This window comes from Polypterus senegalus, chromosome 6 (genome assembly GCF_016835505.1).
Source record: "Polypterus senegalus isolate Bchr_013 chromosome 6, ASM1683550v1, whole genome shotgun sequence".
NCBI lineage: Eukaryota > Metazoa > Chordata > Cladistia > Polypteriformes > Polypteridae > Polypterus > Polypterus senegalus.
In genome coordinates this window covers 107,568,247-107,593,231 of record NC_053159.1, presented here as the reverse complement: position 1 = coordinate 107,593,231, position 24,985 = coordinate 107,568,247, and the positions used below count along the sequence as shown (strand labels likewise).

The following is a 24,985-nucleotide window of genomic DNA, read 5'->3' as shown; positions in this document are numbered from 1 at the left end:
AAACGTTTGGCTATAATTAAGTTTACCCCAGGACTAGAATGAGCGTGTCTCCACATCAAATATTGTACATTACAAAGACTAAAATATAACATCTCTAAAAAAGAGGAATGTGTAGTGTTTTATTAATTCATTTTGAAAATGTGTTTGCTTGTGGACTGGAAAAATTGTACAGTCGTTCAACCAAACAACATTTCTTAATAAGTCATCATTATTGAAGGTACAATTTGCTAAACAGTTACAGTTGTGCTTGAGTATAATATTTTGTCTCATTTGTTTAACTGGTTTCTCTTTATCTACTTTTAGGACTTAAATGAAAATCTGATGATGTTTTAGGTTATATTTATGCAGAAATACAGAAAATTCTAAAGGGTTCATAAACCTTCAAGCACAACTATAAAGTCTATCAATTGTCCATACACCTGATAAATGTGCCTTTGTGACAATCTTAACTTGACCACTGGACCATGCTGATGTCCCATGATAGCATTTTTGCAAGTTGAAATACTGTTAACAGATGTTTGTTGGATACACATTAAAATGTATGTATTAGTATTTAATTTAACCAGTGCTAACAAATCACAAGTGTAGTCTATCATTGTTTTCATGATTCTAAAATTAGACCAATAGCAGGTGAAATGCTTTGCTCTTTGTCAAAGAATGTGTCAGAAATCACAAACAATTCATTGAGCTTGCTAGCCAGTTGCTTCAAGACAAGTGAACTGTTGCCACTAATAAAAGTTTTGCCGTCTGAAGATATAGTCAACAATTTGTGTAACAAAACCACCTCAATCTTCTAGTACAACACTACACATATATTTCATATTTCAAAATATGTAGACTGTAAAAATGAAAATACACTGCAATTTAAGAAAAGCACATACCTTAAACTGTAGTGCATATTTTTATCTGACCATTATAAAAATATTTATTTACTCTGGGGCAGTTAGGGAAGAGGGAAGGAAGTTCCATAAAGAAAGCTGTACAAATAAAATTAAATGTTCAATGGGTAGATGGAGGTTCTTTGGAAATTTGTTTCATTTTTAATTTAGAATTTTTGTTTTTGATATTTTATGTAACTCGTAGGAATGTTTGTTCATTAGTATTTCAGCTTAAATTTGAAAAACTCTTTGGCTTTTGTAAAGAATGTAACTTAATACTAGAGGCAGACATTTCCAGAATTATAAACCAAAGCCTATTTAGACTACATGAGTTTTCCAGCGATTTTCAATTAGAGCCATCATCTACATAATCGAAGAGACAGTTGCAACATGCACCTACGACTTCCAGTCACGTAGATAACCATCCCTAGCAATTCAGTCAGACTGATTTGCAACTCCCCCAAGAAAATCAAATAGGTTTTATTTTTGTCTTAAGTCATAAGGTCGAGCACTTGTATGTGTGAGAGTGTGGTGTTATGGGTCCACAGCTCGTGGAGAAAAGGCCATTGATTTTAAATAAATAATCATCGCACCCGAGGCGGCTTCGTGAGGGGGCGTTGTTAGCGAGCCGCGGGGCAGTCGTCGATGTGGGCGTTTCTCACCGTGTGCACAGGTGAGGAACTGCCCACATTCGTGATTGCTCCCGTGGCTAATGCTGCAGCTGTGATGGCCCCTCACGTTTTTAAAAGAAGCGCAAGTCGGTTGGGGAGAAAGAGAGAGAATCGATTGGAGAGAGAAAGCGATCGGGAAAGGAAAGGAGAGGACGGAGGTTACCGGGAGCAGGAGAGGAAGCAGGTCGGTGAGAGGGAGAGAGCCGCGAAGAGCGGCGGACGGCGGCGAATGAGCGCTCGTGGACAGCTGCATGGAAGCTGGGTGTTAGGCCGACACCCACGTGTTTGTGTTGATGTCGCTCCCGCTGAGCGAGCAGGTAGCGGAGTGACCAAGGTGAAAGCGACGAGCCGCAGAAGGCCGCAGAAAGGCAGCGGAAGTCGGGAGGCTTGGAGTGGCAGTCCTTGGTGTGAGCGTCCTGGAGACCAAGGAGTCCAAGTCTCGAGGCTGGGATGAGAGCCAAACCGAAGCCAGGGATCGGGAGGTCTCCAGTCTTGCGTGTGTTTGAGGAGGGCAGCTGTAGAGAGCGTCTTGCCTGCTGCGTGGCCCATACGGGATAAGCAGGTGAGACGCTAACAAAAAGAACACCGGATTTGTTTGTTGTTGGTTTTAAAACTGCTTCCAAGAGAAGATTTTAACCTCCGATTTTTAAGGATTGTTTTTTCTATTTATTGGTTTTACTCCACGTTCTTTTTATGGATTATTTATTTAATGAACATGGAAGAACTGCACTATTTATGAACACTTGTTTTGTTGATTTTTAATAAAAGCACTATTGCACTTTTTGTATACCACCCCTTGCTCAATTGTTTATTTGCCTCCACTGACTAGCTCACTCGGTTACATTATCGACGGTGTTGGGTTCAAGGGTTCCCAAACATCAAAGGGAGTGTGGAGCCAGAACCCACATCGTCACAGAGAGATGTCAACTAATGAGCACTCACTCGGAAGTACCATATATACAGTGCAGAAAGAAGGAAGACAGGTGTTGAGGACCGCACAAACAGTAGAGAGGCTTGCCTCTCTGACGCCTTGTGTTTGTCGTAAAGCTGAACTCGCAATACCTAAAAAAAACATTCAAATAGGCACTGGCACTGTCAGGAAGTGCAATATCTGGCTATCATAATTCATTGAGCTATTAATTCTTTGGAAATTTGAAGCTGTACTAAAAATTGTCACAGAGTTGAATAATTTATCAATCCCTGCAAATTCTCGTTGTGTAATCAGATATTCTACAATGAAAACTTTGACATACTCTCTGACCAGAAATCATGTAATGTGCTACAGCCTTAAGCTGGCACAACAACAAAACACAATACCTAAGAAATTAACACATTTGCCAAAATGATCTTTATTCAGTAAGGTTTTTTTTTCTTTAATCAACATATCTGCAAACTGCAAAACAATCTGCAACTAAAAGGATTTTTCTTATCACCAGCTCTCAAACGTTTGTGTTGTGGTTCAGAAAAAATGCTTACCCTAACATTTCCCACCACATAATAACAGACTGTTACATATATGAATTCCATAGGTCAAAACAAAAGAAGGTTGACTTACCATTCTTCTGAGCAGCAGCAAACTCTGAGCCTCCCATCTTCTTAAAGACAGGAAACGTATGAGGCTCTGGAAGTCGATTGCCTGTTAACACTGCCTTTTGCAACTTGATGCGACCTTCTAAAATTTGGTCCCACAAAGCTAAAAAAAAAGAAATTTAAAATTACAATTTATTTTACATCCCCTCGAAAATTAACCAGAGTAACATGCCTCTGTCTTCAGTCAATACTATTAGTCTGAGCATTTCTTTTGAAACAAAAACATCAGAAGTTGCAACTAAGTGGAAAAATTTACTATACAAAATATTCTGTTTTCAATACATCAATATCTTTTGTGTATTATATTTTTAAACTATTTTCGAAATTTCTTTGCCCACTTTCTAATTTGTTCGACAGTTTATTAGTTACATCACATGCAGTAGATAAGCTCACCCACGAAAAAGTCAACCCTCAAATTTTTAACCAAAATACACAGATAAGCCAAATGTGAAAATGTAAAAAAAAAAATGTTTTTGGAAAACATAACACTAATTTTTAAATAACAAGTAACCAAACACAATATTTATTTTATTGAAGGAAAAATGTCTGTATTACTTAAAAAAATGCATTACTCCTTTACTATGGAAGTTTCTAAAAAAATGCTACATTATTTCACAGAATATTGCTTTTTTAAGACATTACCTGCTGCCTTGTAACATCATGTACACATGTGAACTAGTGAGGAAGAAGTTAAGCACTTGTGTAGAATGCATTCAAGTGAAAAGAGATGAATAAAAGTTACAGGTGCACATTTAATCCTGCATGCACTGAAGCATACATTTTTTCCGCCCAGTTTAGGGTCATAGGGAGACAGTGATTAATCGCACCACCACTGAGTGCAAGGCAAAAAGCAAACGTAGTACACTGGTCCTTTACACACAATCACACAACCAAGTAGAAAAGAATGTGTTGCAGTCCAGTAACAGAAGCCTATAAATAAAACATTCATACTTTTAATCCAGCTGTTTGCTACAGATATTTTGATATTTTGAAATCATGTGATCTGGTGGTGCAGCAGCTATTGTTCATACTGTAAATCTTCAGGGGCTCATGTTGGGGATGGAAAAAGGAGGTACATGTTATTCATTTCACCACACAAAGGACTAAAGGCTTTTATAAAAAGACAAGAAATTTAACAAATCTGACCATGTTTCTTGTCAGTTTCATAAAGGTTTCTATATGAACGTACAATTCAATAACAAATGCTGGTCAGTGAAGTGTGCATTTTTTTATACTAAAGAAGAAAAATTAATGCAAAATTAAGACACCGTTTGTAACACATTTCTTTTTTTAGTAAGTAATGTAACTATGTTTTTAAAAAATAATGTTCCCCAACACTATTGGCAGATGTTCATCTTTAATATTGCAGCAACTCTGCTGTGACTACTTCATGCTGCAACAAAGAGCTGAGCAGGAACAGTGGGAGGGGTATAAGTAGACAGCACCAACCAATGAACGAAGGGAGAAAACTGCCCGGAAAGGGATATCAGAGAGAGAAGGAGGGAGGTGGTATAATTGTAGTAGGAGTGTGGTAATGTAGTCAACGTCATATGATTTTAATTGACTGCGCTTCAATTTAAGTATGGCTGTAAAGTCAATTTTATAGATAGATATTCCAAAAATAGATTGTGGGGGTGCCAGCTAAGTAAAGTAAACCCAGACTCATTGGCTAATAAACACAGCATTATATATTAAGCAGAAAGTAACAAATGCTGACAATTAAATTAGTCTTTGGTCATTACTTACTGTCTATGTTCAAACATACTTCATGTAAAATTGAATTAGCCTCCCCAGGACTTTGAAAAGGATTAATTAACCTGGTTTAAATATGTTATGTTACTTACTTAGCTGGTCCTTCACTGCCTTCCCTTTCTCAACTTCCTTATTCACATGTTCTTCTGAGAAAGTCTTCACATCATTGCTCTCTTGATCATCTTCATTCCCACTTTCTTCAACATCCTCATCATCCTCATCACCATTCTCTTCCTCACTATCTCCTGATCCCTTCTCATTTTCTGATTCATCCTCGTCTTCTTCCACACTGCTTCCCAGACTTACAGACTTCAGACTTTTAATTCGATCATCCAGTATCTTAACCCCTTCATTACTTTTATTGTATTCCGAGTTATAATCAGCAGACAGCAGACTATTTTCCTCAGATAATGTTTCAATGTCCTCTTTTGATTCATTTTCTTCCCCTGCAAAAATAAGCATAATTGCTCTCAGCAATCATCAAAGGTTCAAACATTACATTAAACATTTATCAATACAAGTTAAACTTAAAATTTTATCATCCCCGGCGGCATGCAAACATGTTACTTATATTCGACTGGCATATGCCGAACTCAATAACAGGAGTGGAATTCTAAACTAAGTACCCACAGCTATAATGTCACAACTTTGAAAACACCTTTCAATTCAAATTTTACAGTTGGTGCAAAAGGAGGATGCCACAGTGGTTACAGATTTGAGCTGGGACAGGGTCTACATATAATCTGCATTTAGTAAAATTTAAAGAAAGGCCCAATATTGTGAAATGTAGCTGACGTGGCTAGTAGCTTTAAATTGATTATCAATGCCTCACGTTTGAATTACAAATCTCTACATTAATCCAGGCATCTTTCTCCCTGGGAAAGCTGGGATTTAATTAACAAGGCTGTTTCACTCAATGCTAAAAAGAATGCAGCTAGAAACCAATAGTGATAGAAAACCAGTTTAAAACAAATATTTTCATAAATAGTGTCACTTCACGTTGGAGCTGGACAATCAGAGTTTTAAAAGTCAATGAATTCTATAATCTGAGCTTAATTAACTGAAGAAAACTGCATTTTTTTTAAAAAACAGGCTATTAAAATACACACATAATTCTTATATTTCATACACCATTAATCTCTGTAGTTTGTTAACAAATATTACTGCATTAATAAAACTACAATGTACTGCATACTATTTTATACATATAGTTTTTGAGACTAACATTTGACTAGCAATAGCATATTACTTTCAATAAAAGGCAATAGTACCTTAAGAAAAAACAAAAATATACCAGCTGCCTATGCAGTTGTAGAAACTGTCATATTTATCCTATACCTAAATCTACTTGTCACTTGCATGCAAGTAGTAAAATACTTGTATTTGTTTAAAAAAAAATAAAAAAAATACTGGGCTGTGTTAAATCAAGATTACAAAAAAAAACCACCAGATGTTTGTTCTTGATTACTAAAAAAAAGCTAGGACCTGATCAAAAACATTTTTCAAGGTGTACTCACATTTGTCTGCATGTAACCCTAAACCCACCCAAGTCTAGTTTGTTTGACTAATGTGATTGCTCTGTGCTGGGCCAACCATACTGTGCTCTGGCCGGCTCGGAAGAGGTAGGCCTGGGCAGGGTTCAGTAGGATTCAGGAACAGTGTGACTCCTAAACATGCCGAACACAGAATACAGACATGATGTCAAAGATGTGACAGGATAGTAACACATTTGTCATTTCAATTGATACCATTTGAGTTAAAATTGAGTTAAAGTAAAGAGTTTTATTCTCACCTTACAGATGAACATGAATTGTAGTTGGCAAGAAAAGCTGCAAAAACCTCCCTTGACATCATTTGTCTACATAATAATCTTCTTGTATGTGTAACACAATTACAGCTAAACAGCAAAATTCTGCACTGCATATTCAATAAATCTGTTAGCAGGTAAAACATTACCCTGCCCGACACAACCCCAAAAAAACACAAAATAAGGAAAATCATTTTGAAATGCCTGCTGTCACTCCATGTTTGGATCTTGTTTTACTTTACAAAAAGTTGCATGGTGATGACGAAAGCGTACCCGGGCTCAGAACGTTAAGTGGAATGTGTGTGCAGGCCAGTAGGAAAAGTAGGAAGGGGGACAATTGTGCTTGGGCATGGTGTGTAACAGACATGCCTAGTGTGAGTACACCCTTATTCAGAACCATTTAAAAGGATAACTCCCAGGTCTTAAAAACAGTTTTTTTTCTAGTTCCATACAAAAGCATAACATTGATTAGTTGATGGGTTTCCCCTTGTTTCATAAAAACTACTTTTTTAAACTATGTAGATTTGTAAAGTTAAAAAAAAATTACAACTGAAAACTTTTTATGAGGTATTAATGTTCACAGGTGTTTCCAGGAACCCCTGTATAAAAATGTAACAATGAAAATGAAACAAAATGAAAAGTAGGCACATCCTGAACCTGGTGCTAATGGCACATAGTGGCAAGTGCTACACAAAAAGGTGTGGGCTGAGTGAGAGCAATGGCTCAGCTGATGTCACCAGGAAACACTCCACTTGCAGGGATTACAGTTGGTCTTAGAGTAATAACTTTTGAGGACCTTTGTGAAGGCCATGTCTAGAGCTGGGCGGTATGACCAAAATTCTATATCACGGTATTTTTCAAAATTATCCCGGTTTCACGCGTGCGCGAGAGAAAGAGAGACACGCGTGCGCGAGAGAGAGAAAGAGAGACACGCGTGCGCGAGAGAGAAAGAGAGACACACGCGCGCGAGAGAGAGAGAAAGAGAGACACACGCGTGCGAGAGAGAGAGAAAGAAAGAGAGACACACGCGCGCGAGAGAGAGAAAGAGAGACACACGCGCAAGAGAAAGAGAGACACACGCGCGAAAGAGAGACGTGCAAAAGAGCGAGCGACAGACAGACACACACACGCGCGTGCGAGAAAGAGAGACACACGTGCGCGAGAAAGAGACACACACGTACGCGAGAAAGAGAGAGACACGTACGCGAGAAAGAGAGAGACACACGTGCGCGAGAAAGAGAGACACACGTGCGCGAGAAAGAGAGACACACGTGTAAACAGGTAAACAGTAAACAGGTAGACAAATGATTCCAGACCCCAACAAACAACACAATCCAGGACACGAAGATGTAAAGCAGGAAAACGACAGGCAGTTCCACAGATAAATACAAGCACAAAACGACCAAAACAAACTTTTCTTCTCTTCGACCCCTGCCCTCTTTTTAAACCCCTCTGGCCACCTTTGACCCCAATAGCTCCTGCTAGGCCTGCTGGGAGATGCAGTTCTACTTAATGGTAGCACTGCTACACACGTGCGCGAGAAAGAGAGACACACGCACGAGAGAGACGTGCAAAAGAGCAAGCGACAGACAAGACACACATGCGCGCGAGAGAGAGAGAGAGACGGCTGGACGCATAAGGCAGAGAAGGCAGTTAAAGAATGGTTAAACCAGATATCACAAGTTCATAACTGACCACTGGCAGTAACCACAGTACAAATTCTTTGGCCTAGGACAGATGGTGGTGTGATTCGCTGTCATCAACAATTACACTGTACACAAAAGGGGGTTTAGCAGCAGTGCTGTGCAGAAAGAAGGAGATTAAGAGCCCAAAGAATGTCACCAGGAAATGCTCTGCAGTGAGTACTGACAGTCTCTGTGCAGCCATATTGCTCTTGCTTTAGGGAAACTACTTTTGAAATCCTTTGTAATTCCAATATCAAAGGCTCACTAAAGACCACCGGAAGTTACCAGCAAAAGCAAAATGTACAACCAGGGAAAGATTGTGGTGTAAATTCAAAACAAAATAAGGCATAATGGAGTATTTTCTTCATATAGTCATGAGAATAATTATAGTGACTTATTCATATTTTTCTGTTCTATTTCAGCTCAATTTCTTTCTTGTGCAAGTAGTTTTATATGTAGGGCATTCATATGTAACCCTCACGTAAAGTGATACTTCCAAATGATTATAACATTTACTTAATTTTATTGTTCATTTCTCAGCTGTAAAAAATGTTGTCAAACAAGTTATGTGAGCTCCTTAACTGAATGTATTGTGAGTAATAATGTTTATATAAGCAGACCACTTCAGAAGTAAAAAGAAAGCCTTGACTAACGATGGACATTCTTATATTTTTCAGTGAATCAAATCTCTTGGCTCATAAGATAAAGAAGGATTTGCTGGCCACCAAACTGGATTATATGATTTTTAATGGTGAATAAAAGTTTCCAATATTATGACTTATGTTGTTTATGTAATTAAACTGCATTCAAATGCCACTTCTTTACAATGGTCACTCATTTAGTTTGCTAGATTACTGTCTTGGCTTATTCTTCTCCCTATGCTTTTGTGTTTGTCTTCAGAGACTACTAATGTTATAAGTTAGTGTTAAGTCTTATGGCAAATTGGAGTCTGGGAGATATGCAACTTTGAAGTTTCCAGTAGGCTATCAAGACAAATAAATATTTATTCCAAGTGTATATGATTCTCTGCGTGAAGAAAACCTAAAATCTGATTGAATATTACCCTTGACATGTTTCCAAATATGTACCCATGTTCTTGGTGAACTCATGTTAAAGCAGAGGTGTTACAATCAAGATCCAGTCCTTGTACTTTTCAATGAAGTTTCTTCAATATTAAAAACATGTTACATGCAGCCTAAGATAACAGTTTGTTTCTTCAAAGAACCATCTTTAATGTGTATTTCTTATTAAATATAGGGCTGTGCAGTTAATTTTTTACAGTTAATTAACTTTCAATTACGTTGGCTTGCAACAATTATGAAAACAATATAATTGAGATAAAATGATCACTGTGTTGCATTTCATTTCACAATGATGCTCCTGTTTTGCCTTGTCTTACAAATCCAACGTACCCTGTTTCAGGAACATGATTTTGCCATTCCCTAAAAGCTCAAACTCACTTCCCACCAGATTGTGGCATGTTGAGCTCAGCTTGAGCCAAGATGATGGAAAGAGAGCCTTTAATCACCAAGAATGCTAAAACTAATTCAACTATTTAGAAACACTTTGATTTCAAGGAGTCTGACAAGGAACAACAAATATGCTGTGCAAAATTTGTTACACGGAGGTGTTTTTGCGCCACGCAGTAATAACATGAATTTAAATCAATCAATCAGTTTTCTATGAACAAGCAATAAAGGAATAAAAAAAAAAAACAGATAAAAGCCATCTTGTTTTCTTTCACTGCAACACAGTCATCAATTAAAGACACTTTTTATAATGCAACTGCCAGCACCTATCCATCCAACATTCAAAACAATAAAGAAATAACAGACAACTTCATGTTCTTCCTAGCTAAAGACGTGTTCAATTAGCACAGTTAGCAACCAGGAATTCAAGAAACTAGTAAACACTTTTGGACAGTGTTATGCAATGCCATCACAACATCATTTCATTGCCTACACTTACAATAAATGCCATAAGGAAGATGCAAATGATGTGTCTACAATAAAATACTTTGCCACCACAACGTACATATGGTCAAGCCACACCATAGAGTCTTACATCAGTCATACATTTCATTACATTGACAATGATTTCAATTTGAGTCTTCAAACAGTGTTTTCTCCAGAAGACAACACGGCGCAAAACATCGCCCATGTACCGAGGGAAGCTACGGCTGCATGGGGATTATAGGAGGAAAAACTGTCTGTATCACCATGTACCATGGCCTCGAAACATAAAGCTGGCAGCAGACTTCAATGGATGTACCAGGCTCCAGTGCTTCAGGTATAGACTCCACTTGGCCAGAGGTGAATAGAATTCCTTCCTTCCAATTGTGTGTAATATGTGATGATTTAACTGTGTGTAATATGAGATTTTAATAAAAATAAGGAATTAGCATAGGTCATCTGTTTTGTGATGATCTCTCTCTCTCTGTCTGTCACATAATACTAATTGTAATAATGTGCAATTAACATGTGAGCTACTCTGTAACGACTGAGCTGCTAGACTGGAATATGTTGAATATACCGTATTTACTCATGGACCATGTGCCCTTGTGTAAGACACGCACCCTAATTTTTACAAAGAAAATCACAAAAATCGTTTCTCCCCCCGTGTACGACGCGTTGTGATTGTATATGAAGCGTTTAAAGAGAGCGAGCGAGAGAGAGAGCGCGAGTGTGCAAGCAAGTGAGCGAGAGAGTGCAAGTGCGCAAGACAGAGCGCGAGTAAGCGAGCGAGAGAGAGCGCGAGCAAGCGAGCGAGAGAGAGAGCGCGAGCAAGCGAGCGAGAGAGAGAGCGCGAGCAAGCGAGCGAGAGAGAGAGCGCGAGTGTGTGAGTGCGCAAGCGAGCGAGAGAGAGAGCGCGAGTGCGTGAGTGCGCAAGCGAGCGAGAGAAAGTGAGAGAGAGAGAGAGAGCGTGAGTGCGCAAGTGAGCAAGAGAGAGAGCCCAAGCAGAACAAGTAAACATTACACAATTACATTTACTCATGTATAACGCGCACCTGATTTTCCAGTGCTAATTTTCGGGAAAAAAATGTGCACATGGTACACGCGTAAATACGGTAGTTTAGCAAAATGTTCAATATATGTTCAGTAGTTTATGTCAATGAACTAAAACATATTTGATCTTATTTGTTTTGGTCAAACTTATTTTTAAGCGCACATTACAGTTTTCCAAATCATGTTTTTTCCATCTTAAAAATGTTGGGAAATTAAGGCGTTTTCTAAATAAGCAGGATTCTGAGAAATTAATTCATGCATTTATTTCTAGTAGGATTGACTACTGCAATGCTGTCTGTGTTCACTGGATGTTCAAACTGTTCTTTATACAGCCTCCAGTTAAGCCAAAATGCTGCTGCAAGAATTATTACAAGAACAAGAAAATACGAACACATCTCTCCAGTTCTTAAATCCTTACACTGGCTCCCGGCTAAGTTTAGGGCAGATTTCAAAATCCTCCTTTTAACATATAAAGCATTAAATGGCCAAGGTCTGGCTTACTTGTCTGAACTTATCACGACTTACAAACCAGAGCGCACATTAAGATCTCAAGATGCCGGTCTGCTAATGATTCCAAGAATGAATAAAATAACAGTGGGAGGTTGAGCTTTTAGTTACAGGGCTACTAAACTGTGGAATGGTCTGCCTGCTACTATAAGAGATGCCCCTTCGGCTTTTAAATCCTGGCTGAAGACTCACTACTTCAGTTTAGCATATCCTGACTAGAGCTGTTGATTAACTGTGCAGACTGCATCTCTGTTGTTAGTCATTAGCACTAAAACATAAGTAACTTGATAGTTATAATTTGTTACTAACCCTCACCTATTCGGTTTCTCTTCTTGGTACTCAAATGTGGCACTTGGTGCCACAGCCCACCTGCCAAGTTGTTTTGCCTGCCTAAGGTAAAGTCAATCCCTGATGGAGGATCACAGAAATCGTGGGGTAGAGGGGTCCTTTCATCGGATTGGCTGGCCCAGCGCTGTTTCAGCTGTGGAATGGCCAAATGGGGGAAGCAGCTTGATAGCGGAGGTCTCCAGGACTCTAAACAAATCCAAATCATATTATGCGATATCAGCTACTGTTAAATTCTGCTCCATACTTGTAATTTTTTTATTCTTTATACTGTAGTGAGGATTTGTTGTGTTCTGTGTATTGTATTGTATTGTATTGACCCCCTTCTTTTTGACACCCACTGCATGCCCAACCTACCTGGAAAAGGGTCTCTTTTTGAACTGCCTTTCCCAAGGTTTCTTCCATTTTTTCCCTACAAGGGTTTTTTGGGAGTTTTTCCTTGTCTTTTTAGAGAGTCAAGGCTGGGGGACTGTCAAGGGCCTGTTAAAGCCCATTGCGGCACTTCTTGTGTGATTTTGGGCTATACAAAATAAATTGCATTGTATTGCATTTTATGATTCTTATGATATGTATTTTATGATTCTATATAATACAGTATATGTTTAGTAGTTTTTTCAGTAGACTGTGCATGTACACTACAAAATTGTTGATCTTATCTATTTTAAACTAATTTCTTATTATTTTTATTTCTTTAAAAGTGCATATATTTATATAATTTCTCTTTTTCTTTACATTTATTTTTTACGTGCTTCTCAGTTGAATTATATTTAGATTTCTAGGAAATCCACTGTTAAAAAGACGTTTTATTTCAATAAATGCATGATATTTTTAAAGTCAATGAGTAATCGTGTTAAATAATCGTGATCTCAAAATTGACAAAACTGTAATTATGATTGCTGCCATAATCGTGCAGCCCTACATTAAAATGCACCTCTGGTATCTGCTCACATTTACTTCTGTACCACCACACACTGCAGTTACAAGTAAGAACAAAAAGTGGCTGCTCATAATGAAAAAGTAAAAATAAGGTTTCATGCCACACTGCCATAAACACCATCAATGTTTTACAATGATGCCAAATATGATGTCTCAGGACGGAAATGTTAGGTCATAAAATGCCACTGCTGCCACTCTGCCCACTTTTTAAAGCTACACAGATGTCACAACTGGACACCCTCCCATGGCTTGTCCGAGTGCTGCCACTGCCCTACAGAAGTCTTTTGTCTTTTCCGCTTACTTGATTGATTAATGTGGACAGTAAAAGTACTCATTAAATGTAATTGCTATCTGTTTCTGACCATCTCCAAAAGTGGTCTTTGTGATCCATCGCCAGCACAACTCCACCCAGTATTTTACTGTGGTTAAATGCCATGTGAACGCATGTTAATGCAGGTATAAAAGCATGTACATTATGGGTGGTCTTCCAAATCCTTGGCTGCAATATACAGGTAAAATTCTGTTACAACAAACTGCCAGGGACCTAAAAAATATTTTGTTGTAATGAAAATTTCTTTGTAATGAGACTCTGTATTTGTCGCTATAGTGCTTTCTTTAACTTGATTCCAACCGTTTGCAATCACTTCAATAGCTTCTTTCGCGTTAATTTTAATATCATGCTGTCTACAAGTTATGCTGTTGAGAATTTTTCTCAGCATTTCCTTGCGATAATACACTTTCAGGGTGCGAATGATGCCCAAATCCAATGGCTGAAGCACTGCTGTGCAATTGCATAGGAGGAATTCAATGCGAACATTACCTAAATGTGGAAGTGCGTTGTGGGCAGCACAGTTATCAATCACAAGCCAAATAATACTTTTCTTCTTCTTCATATTGTGAGGTTTCTGAACTCTTTTGGAATCCCCCCACCCAACGGGGCGACATGTTGAAGTGCGTCCTGAAGCGCAATTGCCACATCTGTGGAAGATTGTTTGTCCGTTGTTGGGGCAGGGCAACAGCAGGCTCACAGCACTGCATTAAAGCGACACAGAGGCAAATCCTAAAAGGCTGTGGTCTCGCTACAAATCCCTTTCTTGAACCTCAAAATACGAGGCTTAGTCTCAGTAATTTCACAAAGCCAGCTTTATTCAGCTTGAAATGGGAACAGCAGGGTTATTTATTGTAGCAGGATCTGCCACTCTCCTATACACAGACACAGCAGTCAGACAGGGATGTGGCCAGGTACTCCTGTTCCCTGCATTTACAATGTTCCTTGCATCACCCATCGAGATCTTTTCTGTTTGCTTTGGTGAAGAGCTGCAGCAGAGCTGTAAGCCTGCTGTTGCCCTGGCAACAGATAAACAGTCTTCCACAGACGCGGTGATCGCACTTCGGGACACTCTTCGGCGTGACGTCCTGTTGGGGGAGGTCCCAAGAGAGTTTAGAAACGTCACATTTTTCATTAAATAGGAATGTTTCTTGAACGAGCATCACTGAACCACATAAAAATGGCTTTTTAGACATCTTCAAATGCAGCAGTTCGCATACGTTTGCAACCAGAGATATTTCTTCTTTTTTTGCTTGGTCTATCAAGAAAGTTTACGGCATTGATGGCGAAATTCCGAATTCACTGGCAACATCTTTTTTATTTTTGCCGCAATTGAGAGCTGCAAAAATGTAAAGTTTTTATTTCTAATACAAACTGCTATAGTTTTTTTCCTGTCTGGCGTTTCTATATGATGTTTTTCAAATGTTGACGAACAATAAGCAAAAGGTATCACTGAAAACCACCAAAAACAGCAAAAAAAAAAAACAGTTCAAGGAAAAATGTACAATGTTTCTTTTGGGGATCGTTGTGCACAACTGAGCTGCGACCACAGAACTAACTGCTTTGTGGATGATTCATTCAGGCATTTCAAGGTCTTTTGGGCACTTCGTTGTAATGAAAGTATCTGCTGAATTTATTTCGTAGTAACAAGATTTCTATAGACTCGTGTCATATGGGGAAACTGTCGGGACCATAAAAATACTTCGTTGTAATGAAAATTTTGTTGTAAAGATATTCGTTGTAATGGAATTTTACCTGTACTTGGCTTCACAGAGGTGCTGTTTATGCTGAGTGTCCTTATTTTTTTCAGCTGCAGTTTATTGTTTTACTTTGTTTTGGTGCAGCTTCCCTTTATCTTATTTTACATCCATATTTCCACATTAACCCAGATTTTGGATATATAAATATTTTTTCTCCATTTCATCACTTATTTTGCAAGCAAAGTATGCTTCCATTACCAGTGGATTTAAAAGGATTTTTTATGTGCACCAGATAAGGAACAGAAATACTCATAGGCTGTATTTCGGTATAATTACTCAACTACTTTGCATATACTTTAGAAACCTGGCATATCCTAAAATGTATATTTAACACTATATATATTAGACTTGTTATATATTACTGTAATAATTATTATTCTATTCTAAATTAGTATTAACATATAGAATTTGTGAAAATTACAGACAGAGAGGATCATACAACCTGAGACATGTGTGCCCTTTATAAGGTACAGTATATACAATATTCTTATGATTCAAATAATTCGTAGTTAGTATATAGCGGGTTAGATAATGGATGGATGGATAACTATTAGCAACCTTACCAATGAGTGACGAGTGAACTAGGATAAACAATGGATTTAAAAGATATTGATTCTAAGTTTGGAAAGATGAAGACAAAAACAAAACAGTTTTGAAATTTAGTGAACTGTATTTTTATAATTATAAAGAGCTGTAAGTAAACATATTATTATTAACATTTATTTTTTTTAAAACAGAGATTCTGCTTGAAAAATAAAAACTACCATCATGCAATTAAACTATAGAGACCAGTATGTGAGTGTCCTGTTTGTAAAGTAAAAGCAGCATTAACTGCTTGTTGATATATTGCACACCACATCTGGTATATAAAGTGTTATTTTGGTCCTATGAAAGTAAGTTGGATGCCCCGGTTTTAAAGGAACAGCCTACATCCACTAATTCCCTTCATAATTTGGATCATTCCATTTTAATTCAAGAAAATAAAAAAAAAGCATTTGAATCTCCATTTTTAAGTTTGCTTAAACTTTGTATATCAGTTTCACCAACCTTCCAAAGCTCAGAAATATTTTTTGTTTATTAAAAAAAAAAATTCCTTGTGAGCTGCAGACACTTTTCTTAACCAAGGACAGCATGAAAATGTTTAATTTAGAGTGTTTTCTTTGTAGTTGCTCCTATTCAAGGTACATGGCTCCGCTATAGCTCTTTGGAAAGCTCAAACATAGTACTCTTTAATGGTATGTCTACGTTTCTTTTTTCAAGGTCGAAGTTCATCTTGCAAACTGCATTTTTTACTGCTTTTTATTAAAGAGCTTGGAATAACAAGTCATTTTTATAATAAAATACATATTCATGGGTAATACTTGTATATTTAAAAACTAACCTGTTACTTGCTCCCCTTCATTTTATAACCACCCCAAACCTTTTCAAGGTTTCAAGCTTCAAAAAAAGGCATGTGAGGGGGAGGGATTGGTTTATCTTTTAATTAAATGCAAAGAAAGTACTGTGTACCTGCTTTCAAATAAAACAAAAACTGTGCTGTTATTGAAAATATTTTAAGAACTACTTGGCTCTCTCTTAACCCTCTTCATTCATTAAAACAGCCAATTGTGAATATGTTACATTGTTGGGTGGTTTGTTGTAAGGAAAACGGTCTTGATCAGGAAGTTATTCCATTTACCTTGACCCAACACTTCTAGTCATGTTGTACTAGTAAGCACCAACAGGCATGTGCAGGTTTCATCTAAACTGGAATTTTACTTCATCTGTCTAAATGTCATACTAATGTAGTTGTCTTTGTCACACTGCTAGCTGGCGAAGCTATACTGCTCTATTGGAGAAACTAATACTGCTCATCTTTGCAGAGGCAAACAGACATATCTCACTGCCTGAAACATAAAAAGAGAAGACAAATTTGCTTGTATACTTCTTTCTTTCTTTCATCAAAAGAAGTGAACTGAAACCTCATAGACCTTCACTTTGCTCACGGTTTTCTAATATGACATTTATTTGGAGGAAGAGAAGGACTAGACACATTAAAAAACATGCACTAATATTTTGTTATCTGAAAACACAATGAGGGGAGTTAGACAACAATTATGCAGCAATAAAAGAACAAACACGTACCAGAATCTTCAAACTCTGCCAGAAGTTCCTTACGTGTTGTGGCTCTTCCTGAATACCTCCTGTCAGTATCCAAGAGAGAAATAAGAGAGGCACGACTTCGCAGTGAGCTCACAGCCAAGTCTCCGTCATCATTTTCACCTTCATCAAATGTTTCTATTACTTTGGCCTTGGTAGCTGTAAAGGTGAGAGAAAAGGTCTTAATTTACAAAAAATGAATAAAATATTTTAAAAGTAAATCTGACACACACATTTATCACCTGGAAATATTTATTTGGATAAACACATTAACGTAGTCAAAGACTTCCATTCCATGCCAAATTACAACTTTGTGGGTTTTCAGGCACATTTGGAGCAAACTGAACTCCAGTAATAATGCAATTAAATAATTCAAAAGGACTCAAATATGAAGGAAACATTGTAGGTAATTTCTTACATACAGTCATGAACCTGTTATCCAGCATGTTTGTGACAAATTACCCATTATTATTTTCTGAAGAAAACAGTCTTTCCTCCTTTCAAAAAAATTGAGATGTAGCTCAGAGAGAACATCAATAATTATTAATATGGCTTGAGGAAATCAAGGCGTGATTTTTGCCTCAAACCAAAATTATTTTGGCATTCAGATGAATAACTGGATTACATATGTAAATGATGTGTCGCTGTATGTTATAGAACATTTTCTTAAAGAGACGTGCAAACCTAAAAGAATTAGTTTTGACACTGGAGCTTTCTATAATTACGTGAAATGGTACAAATTGAAGGTGCAACATTCACTTTTGTTAAGTTAATGAAAGACGACGATAAGTCATGTATGCCTAAAACAGCTAAAGGCCGTGTCTAATTAGATGACTTTTCCAGTGATTTTCAGTCATTGACTCGATTTACATAATCTAACAAAGTGTGAGGCAGTTGCTGCACATTCCCATGATCACCAGTTGTGTAGCTTGACATAACCAGCAACTCAGTCCAACCAGCCTTTGACTTGTGCCGAGAACAACAAACAGGTCTGATTTTGTATTAAATCATAGGGGTGGTTTTGTTTGCATGTGAGAGCTGACAACAAATGAACACTCATTTAGTAATATAATGCACAGCTACAAGGAATAGGAGTCATAGGTGTTTTGAACCTGAAAAAAAAGAAAGTGGCTAGTCAGTCTGTTTTATCATATTTGACGCACCATGACAGAATGGGGAAAAAAAGGAAAAAACAAAATATGGCAGAGATTGCAATTGAACAGGCACCAGGTTCATCAAGCAGCATGTTATCATCGGTCAGAAAAAAGGGGCAAGCTCCTGATACTTTAAAGATTTGAAGCTGTTCTGGAAAGTAACCACGCAGTCATCTGATTTGATATACCCCGCAATTTTTAGTCATGTAAAAAGACATATTCAGTTGATGAGATCAACAATCGCATCGTCAAGTTTGGTATCCCCTCGGACTAGAAGTTGAGTAATATGCCCCTGTCATCCTCTGTGATTTTCAAATTATGTAATCAGATATCCTCAGGCAACGAGATTAGCAGCTCTGTCGTCAAACTTGACACCCCCTCCAACTAGAAATCACATACTGTGCCATTGGTGTAACTGAACAGAGGAATTGGGTAGTTGTGGTGCACATGTAATTGCCTATGAATAAACATACTGTTAATTTCTGAACTTCAAACAAATTTACTTTTTGAAAATCATGAATATATTAAGCTGCACCTAGGTGATGAGATTATTAAGAATGTTAAATTACAGGAACATTAGAAACTTATAGGAAAGGTTACGGATTTAATAAAAATGATTCTTTTTTTCCGCCTTTCAAAGCAAATATTTAGTAAAGGAATGCAAATCTGCGGTGGGCTGGCGCCCTGCCAGGGCTTTGTTTCCTGCCTTGTGCCCTGTGTTGGCTGGGATTGGCTCCAGCACACCCCGTGACCCTGTAGTTAGGATATAGCGGATTGGATAATGGATGGATAGATGGAATGCAAATGCCATGTAGTGCATAATTGTATAATCATTTACACACTTGAAGGAAATAAGGACGAATTAGTATACGTGTAATTCAAAAAAACCTGAGAAGCAAAGCACCAGAAAAAGATCAGGAACTCAGAGTGTTCTGTTCAACAAGTCTATTAAATAATCTTACAAAAAATGAATTAATGATGCAGCATTATTTATTGAAGAGATAAAACAAATACATGTATCTGAGAATGCCATTTCGGGGTCATGGCAACTTGCGCCGTACTCCAACTCATTTTGTGCATAGTACCCGTCAATTATGTACAAGTATACAAAAAAAAAAAAACTGTATTCTGGGTGATTTTTTTTTTTTTTTACACATAGCAACACACAACTTCTTGTGCACTGTACACAAAGTAATTATTATACTTGCCAAACTACTCTCTACTATAGCAGTAATACACTAACTTATGAAATGCTAAAACACAAATATGCCCATTTTGTCTGACTATGCTATACAACACTAGTATGCCTTTGTGCCAGGAGACTGTATTTACTCCAAAGGTAGCATATGACACAAGTCTGGACACAAGATGGCCCTCACCTTTGCCATATGATACTACCTCTTAACTGACTAATATTCTAAAAAACTGTAAAGACTATTATGGTAGTAAAATAGACACTGTGTCCTATCAGTTAACCATCACCAGCATGACCTGTGTGACCCTGCAAACAGGTCACTTAGCCTGCTAGCACAACTGATATACAAATATCCATTCACTCATTTTCAAACAGGCTTACATAGGGCTGGAGTCTAACAAAGCAACATTGGGCACAATGTGGGAACCATCATATAAACTACACTGCACATGCAGAGTGTCTCAGTTAAGCAAGCAGCACCAAGTTCCGGAAATATTAGATACACAACACAGTTAAACAATACCTGTTTCTGCTATAACACATCATATTCAGCCAGTTATTGAAAAAATTCTAGTTACTGTATTTTTTTTTATAAAAAGACAAGGATCTGATTAAAACTGTTGGCTCAAAGCGTGGTGCGGAGGAGTCATCAATTGTACAGTTGCACTCGGGTCCTAAGGTAAGCGAAATAATTCTCTCCTGCAGATATTCTTCTAAAGTTACATTGTCATTACTTTATTCCAAATGTCAAACAAAAATCAAAACAGATCTGAAAGAAGTGGTGATTTATGCAACTACAACCAAGTTATCATTGAGTATAAGTACGGAAGTATGCCTGAGTACAATAGTTCATTATATTGATGAAGAATATATGCTGAGAACTGTTTCCTCAAGAATGGGGACACAAACTGCTCAAGAACTGAGCCTGGTAGTAGCATATAACAGTGGGTTACTATTTAAATACTTTTTTAACTTGCAAAATATTGCCATTGTTGCATTTAATGTGTTTACATACATGTATAACAGAACTATCAGATTTTATTTGCTTTAACTTATGTTACTGTAATTTAAGATTTTATTATCTGCTTTGATTTTGCACACATGCAACAATTGCTTTCTTAATACAGCAGAAACCCAATTTAACATTTCCATATTTAACATTTTCTCACATTTCACATTTTTGAATAATGAAAGATGGTGATGGCTGGTTTTTCAAATGTAACATTTTGAGAAAAAAGTTAGAATATGTGTTATACTTTAATTTTTTTCATAAGTATTTGCATATCAGCAGTGTATATATTTTCTGCACTAAAAAACAGTGACACATTTTAAAATAAATGTGGTGTCTGTTTTATATATATATATATATATATATATATATATATATATATATATATATATATATATATATATATATATATATATATATATATATATATATATATATAAAAAGAAATGTTATTAAACACTAAATCCTTAATATTTCAATTAATCCGGCATTTTACAATTTAAAAATAACAATTTTTTTAACTGGAGATAACAGACAAGGTGCACAATAATCATTGCACTGTTAAATGAAATTAATAATCACAATTATAATATCAAATTCAATAAATGTCAATTAATAATTTTGTAATAATTGGGCATCTCTATTCTAACTATACTCTTTTCCTCTGGTTAGGGCTGACAACACAAAGAAGAAAACAGACTACATAATAGAATAATATGGTTAAGGACAATTTCAAAGCCAAATCAAACATATCAATGACAAGCCATAATTAAATATATCAATGATATAATTACATTATTATAATAAACTCCATCTATACATATAAAATTCTTTTTGCGTTTGAAACAGAAATTACATAAGACCACAGAACATATTATAATGCACTCGCACACTTGCGTTTAAAACGGAAATTACGTATGACCGCAACAGTCAGGTCACACAGACAAAGTGAGACAGAAGCAGATCGAGAGAGAAGGCTCGCTGATCAACGTATACGACAATCACAATTGAGGGCCTCACAAACATCCGAAAAACGTGCTTAACAGAATTTAATTTGACGGATACAGTATTCACAGGCTACCACGTCACACAGGCGTCAGGGTCTGTATATGGAGGGATTCAATTATAACATTGAAAAATATTATTGCCTACATCCAATAGTTACAATTGGAGAAATGGACATGTGCGAGTACTGCCAAGCACAGAGGGTTAAATTTAAATCACGTGGGATGTGTTGTTCAGATGGCATTAATACCATTGCCTCATGATAAACACAAATTTTTCCCTTCCACTCAGTGAGTGAAGCCACTGGGTAATCTGGTAGTATGAAAATAAAAATAAAGAGAAGACAATAACTTGATTGTGTGTTTTTCTCCAGTATTTAACAAGGCATTAATGCATTATCATGGCCTAAAAGAAAGATATCAGTCATTTCTAGTATCTTACCACACAGCAGAACACACTCTCCCACAATTTCATATGCATTGTAAACTAATTAACAGCGTTCAAGCACTTAGGATCTTATTTAAAAAATTACTACTACTTTGGAGCACCTGCCGATTGTAAGGAGGATACAATGATCTATAGTATATGCAAGATGGATATCTACTGTGAAGTAAGTACCCTTACCTCCGGGCTGTACAAGTCAATTTTATGAATTTGTTTTGGACTATTAACATACATAAACATGTCCTCTAAGACTGTAAGGAAGAACGTAACCATGTCCTCTGGCAGTGTAAGTGAAAAATCTGTTTGTGCAGTCTTTGATTGTACTGTCACCCCATCCAAAGTACACCACATGTGCCAAGATAGTCACCAGCTCTTCATTGCCCTCTACTGGTTAAGCAGGTTTGGAAGTTGATAAATGGAATTGTTATACTAAAGCAGAACTCTTTTTAAGTGTGTACTGGAAGACAGGCAAACATTAATGTTACCAATGGACAGTTAGTTGAACTAAACCGAACTATTGAGTATTTTGGTTTTCAAACCTTTATTGCAATATAAAAGTGCTTAGCTCAGACACTGACTAATGAAATGCTCAGGGTTTGGATGGATGGATGGATGGATGGATGGAAAGACAGACAGAACTTTACTTGTCCCTACGTAGAAATTTTTCTTTTTACAGAACCTCAATGTATAAATGCAAACCAGAATGAATAAAAAAAATGAAAATGTCTGACATGTCAGTCACATAATTCTTTGGCTGAAAATGCTCAGTGTTAGTGTGTAAGGGAAAAGATGTGCAGCATTGTTCATAATGGCACTCAGTTTTGTTTTAAGCGTCTCCTTCGCTACTACATCCAAGGGGTCCACAGTGCATTCCATAGCTGAGCCGGGCCTTTTTAATAAGCTTGTTAATTCAGTGGGCCACCCTTGAGGTGGTGTTACCAGCAAAGCACTGAGTAGATAATTGCACTGGCCATCACCAAGTTGCAGAATATGTGAAGATGTCACTACTCACATCAAACGAACATATTCTTCTAAGAGAATAATGAGTCTGTTCTACCCTTACTTATACAGTTCCGCTGTGTTACAACACCAGTCCAGCCTGTCACTTGTGCAGACCCCTAAGTACGTGTAGTAGTTCACAGTCTCCACATCCACTCCTATAATGTAGGGGTTCAATAACCCGTTCCTTGGCTTTGCTAATGTTAAGTTGCAGTCAATTCTTTCTGCACTAAGAAACAAAGTTCTCCACTTGACTCCTATATTTGGCCTCATCCTTTATAACAACACAACCTATAAAATGCAGAATCATCTGAGAATTTCTGTAAGTGTCATGACCTGGTGTTAACAGTCTGAGGTTTGCAGAGTGAAGAGAAAATGAGACAAGACTGTTCCTTGTGTTGCTTGCATCCGCATCAGAGACAGTCCTTGAGTCTCACAAACTGCAGTCGGCCAGACAGATACTCTATTATCCACTGCACCATAGGTTCTTCCACCTGCATATCTCTCAGCTTACCCCTTAACAGGAATGGTCGGATGGTATTGAAAGCACTGGTAAAATCAATAAACATAATCCTCATAGTGCTGCCAGCTTTGGCCAAGTATGGGTGAGTTCTTTGGAGCACAGCTTAACTGCATTTTCCTCTGCAATCTTTGCAAACTGCAGTGGATCCAGGTGATCTATAATGTAGGAAACTGTAACACTGTATACTTTGCTCCCATGTACTTTGGGACTTTACACGAGCAATTCCCTACAAAATGCCTGAACTGTACGACTAGTGTACTGACGCCACGTTCTCGATGCTACTTTACAAGCTCGGTGAATGAAGCGAGCTTATTAGAAGCTGTAATTGTAACATGCAAATTCCCTTCATTGTAACTGATCGACAAATTGAACTCTCTCTGCTACTATGTCACAGGACTCAGGGGCCAAATATGGAATCTGCGGAACAGCCCAAGAAACAGTTAACACGTGAGTCCCCATCAGCACAAGCACATGGACGAAAAAATAAGAACAAAAACGAACAAAGAATCCAACCGTTATACCACCCCCGCGTACTGGCTTTCATACCTTCATCCTCGTCGTCTTCGGGATCATGGAATTTGGGGAAAGGGTTTAATAAATCCTGCAACTGCTGCGAGATGGGCGCAGCCATGTTCAGAAGCGGGTTGCTGTTGCACGAGTCCGAGATGGGAGGGGTGAAAGCGCTGACGAGGTGTCACGTGACACGGCGCCATCTTCGAAATGTGACACTGCGGGCGCGCGTGAACGCGGATATTCAGGATCTTTGGGAATGCACCAAGCAATAATGTGGTTTGAACGCGTATCACTGAGCTTATATTCAGGTTGATTTGCAAAGGCAAAATGTGAAGGGTGAAAAGGGTCAGTGAACCGGGTAACGCTCGCTGTGTTGGATTGTTTAACTCTTTTTCAATCTCTGGAGAGACCGTGCAACAGACTGGAAAGAGAAGCTTGTATGGAATGTGAAAAGGTCCTCCGCAGCCTTCTGGTTGATTTTGGTTGTCGGAAGACGAAAACGTCGAATGTGCTGCGGCTTGGAAAAATCTCGGGGTATGCAGAGAGCCCAAGGAGTGAGAGACGGCGGTTAAATTGTCTTATCGTTAGTGTTGTATGTTTCGGACTGTAAACAGTGCGTTTACATGCGACTGATCAGTGTAAAAAGAGGCGTTAGAGATATATGATTTCTGATTTTGGGCCGTTGTTTTTACGGCAGAGTTTGAGGAAGAAGAAAAAAAATCCGCTGATGGAAAAGAGCA

At 37.6% G+C, this 24,985-nt stretch overlaps 1 protein-coding gene across 1 annotated transcript in view; it reads right to left on the bottom strand.

Moving 5' to 3' along the window:
• aatf (apoptosis antagonizing transcription factor) overlaps positions 1-24,416 on the bottom strand; it is a 148,671-nt gene extending 124,255 nt beyond the window's left edge. The window contains exons 1-4 of the mRNA XM_039756722.1: positions 24,279-24,416; positions 17,389-17,562; positions 4,984-5,337; positions 3,105-3,242 (exon numbers count right to left, since the gene is read on the bottom strand). Coding sequence (XP_039612656.1) covers positions 3,105-3,242; positions 4,984-5,337; positions 17,389-17,562; positions 24,279-24,363 — 751 coding nt within the window. The 5' untranslated portion in view covers positions 24,364-24,416. The remainder of the gene's footprint in view (positions 1-3,104; positions 3,243-4,983; positions 5,338-17,388; positions 17,563-24,278) is intronic.
• Between the last annotated feature and the right edge of the window lie 569 nt (positions 24,417-24,985).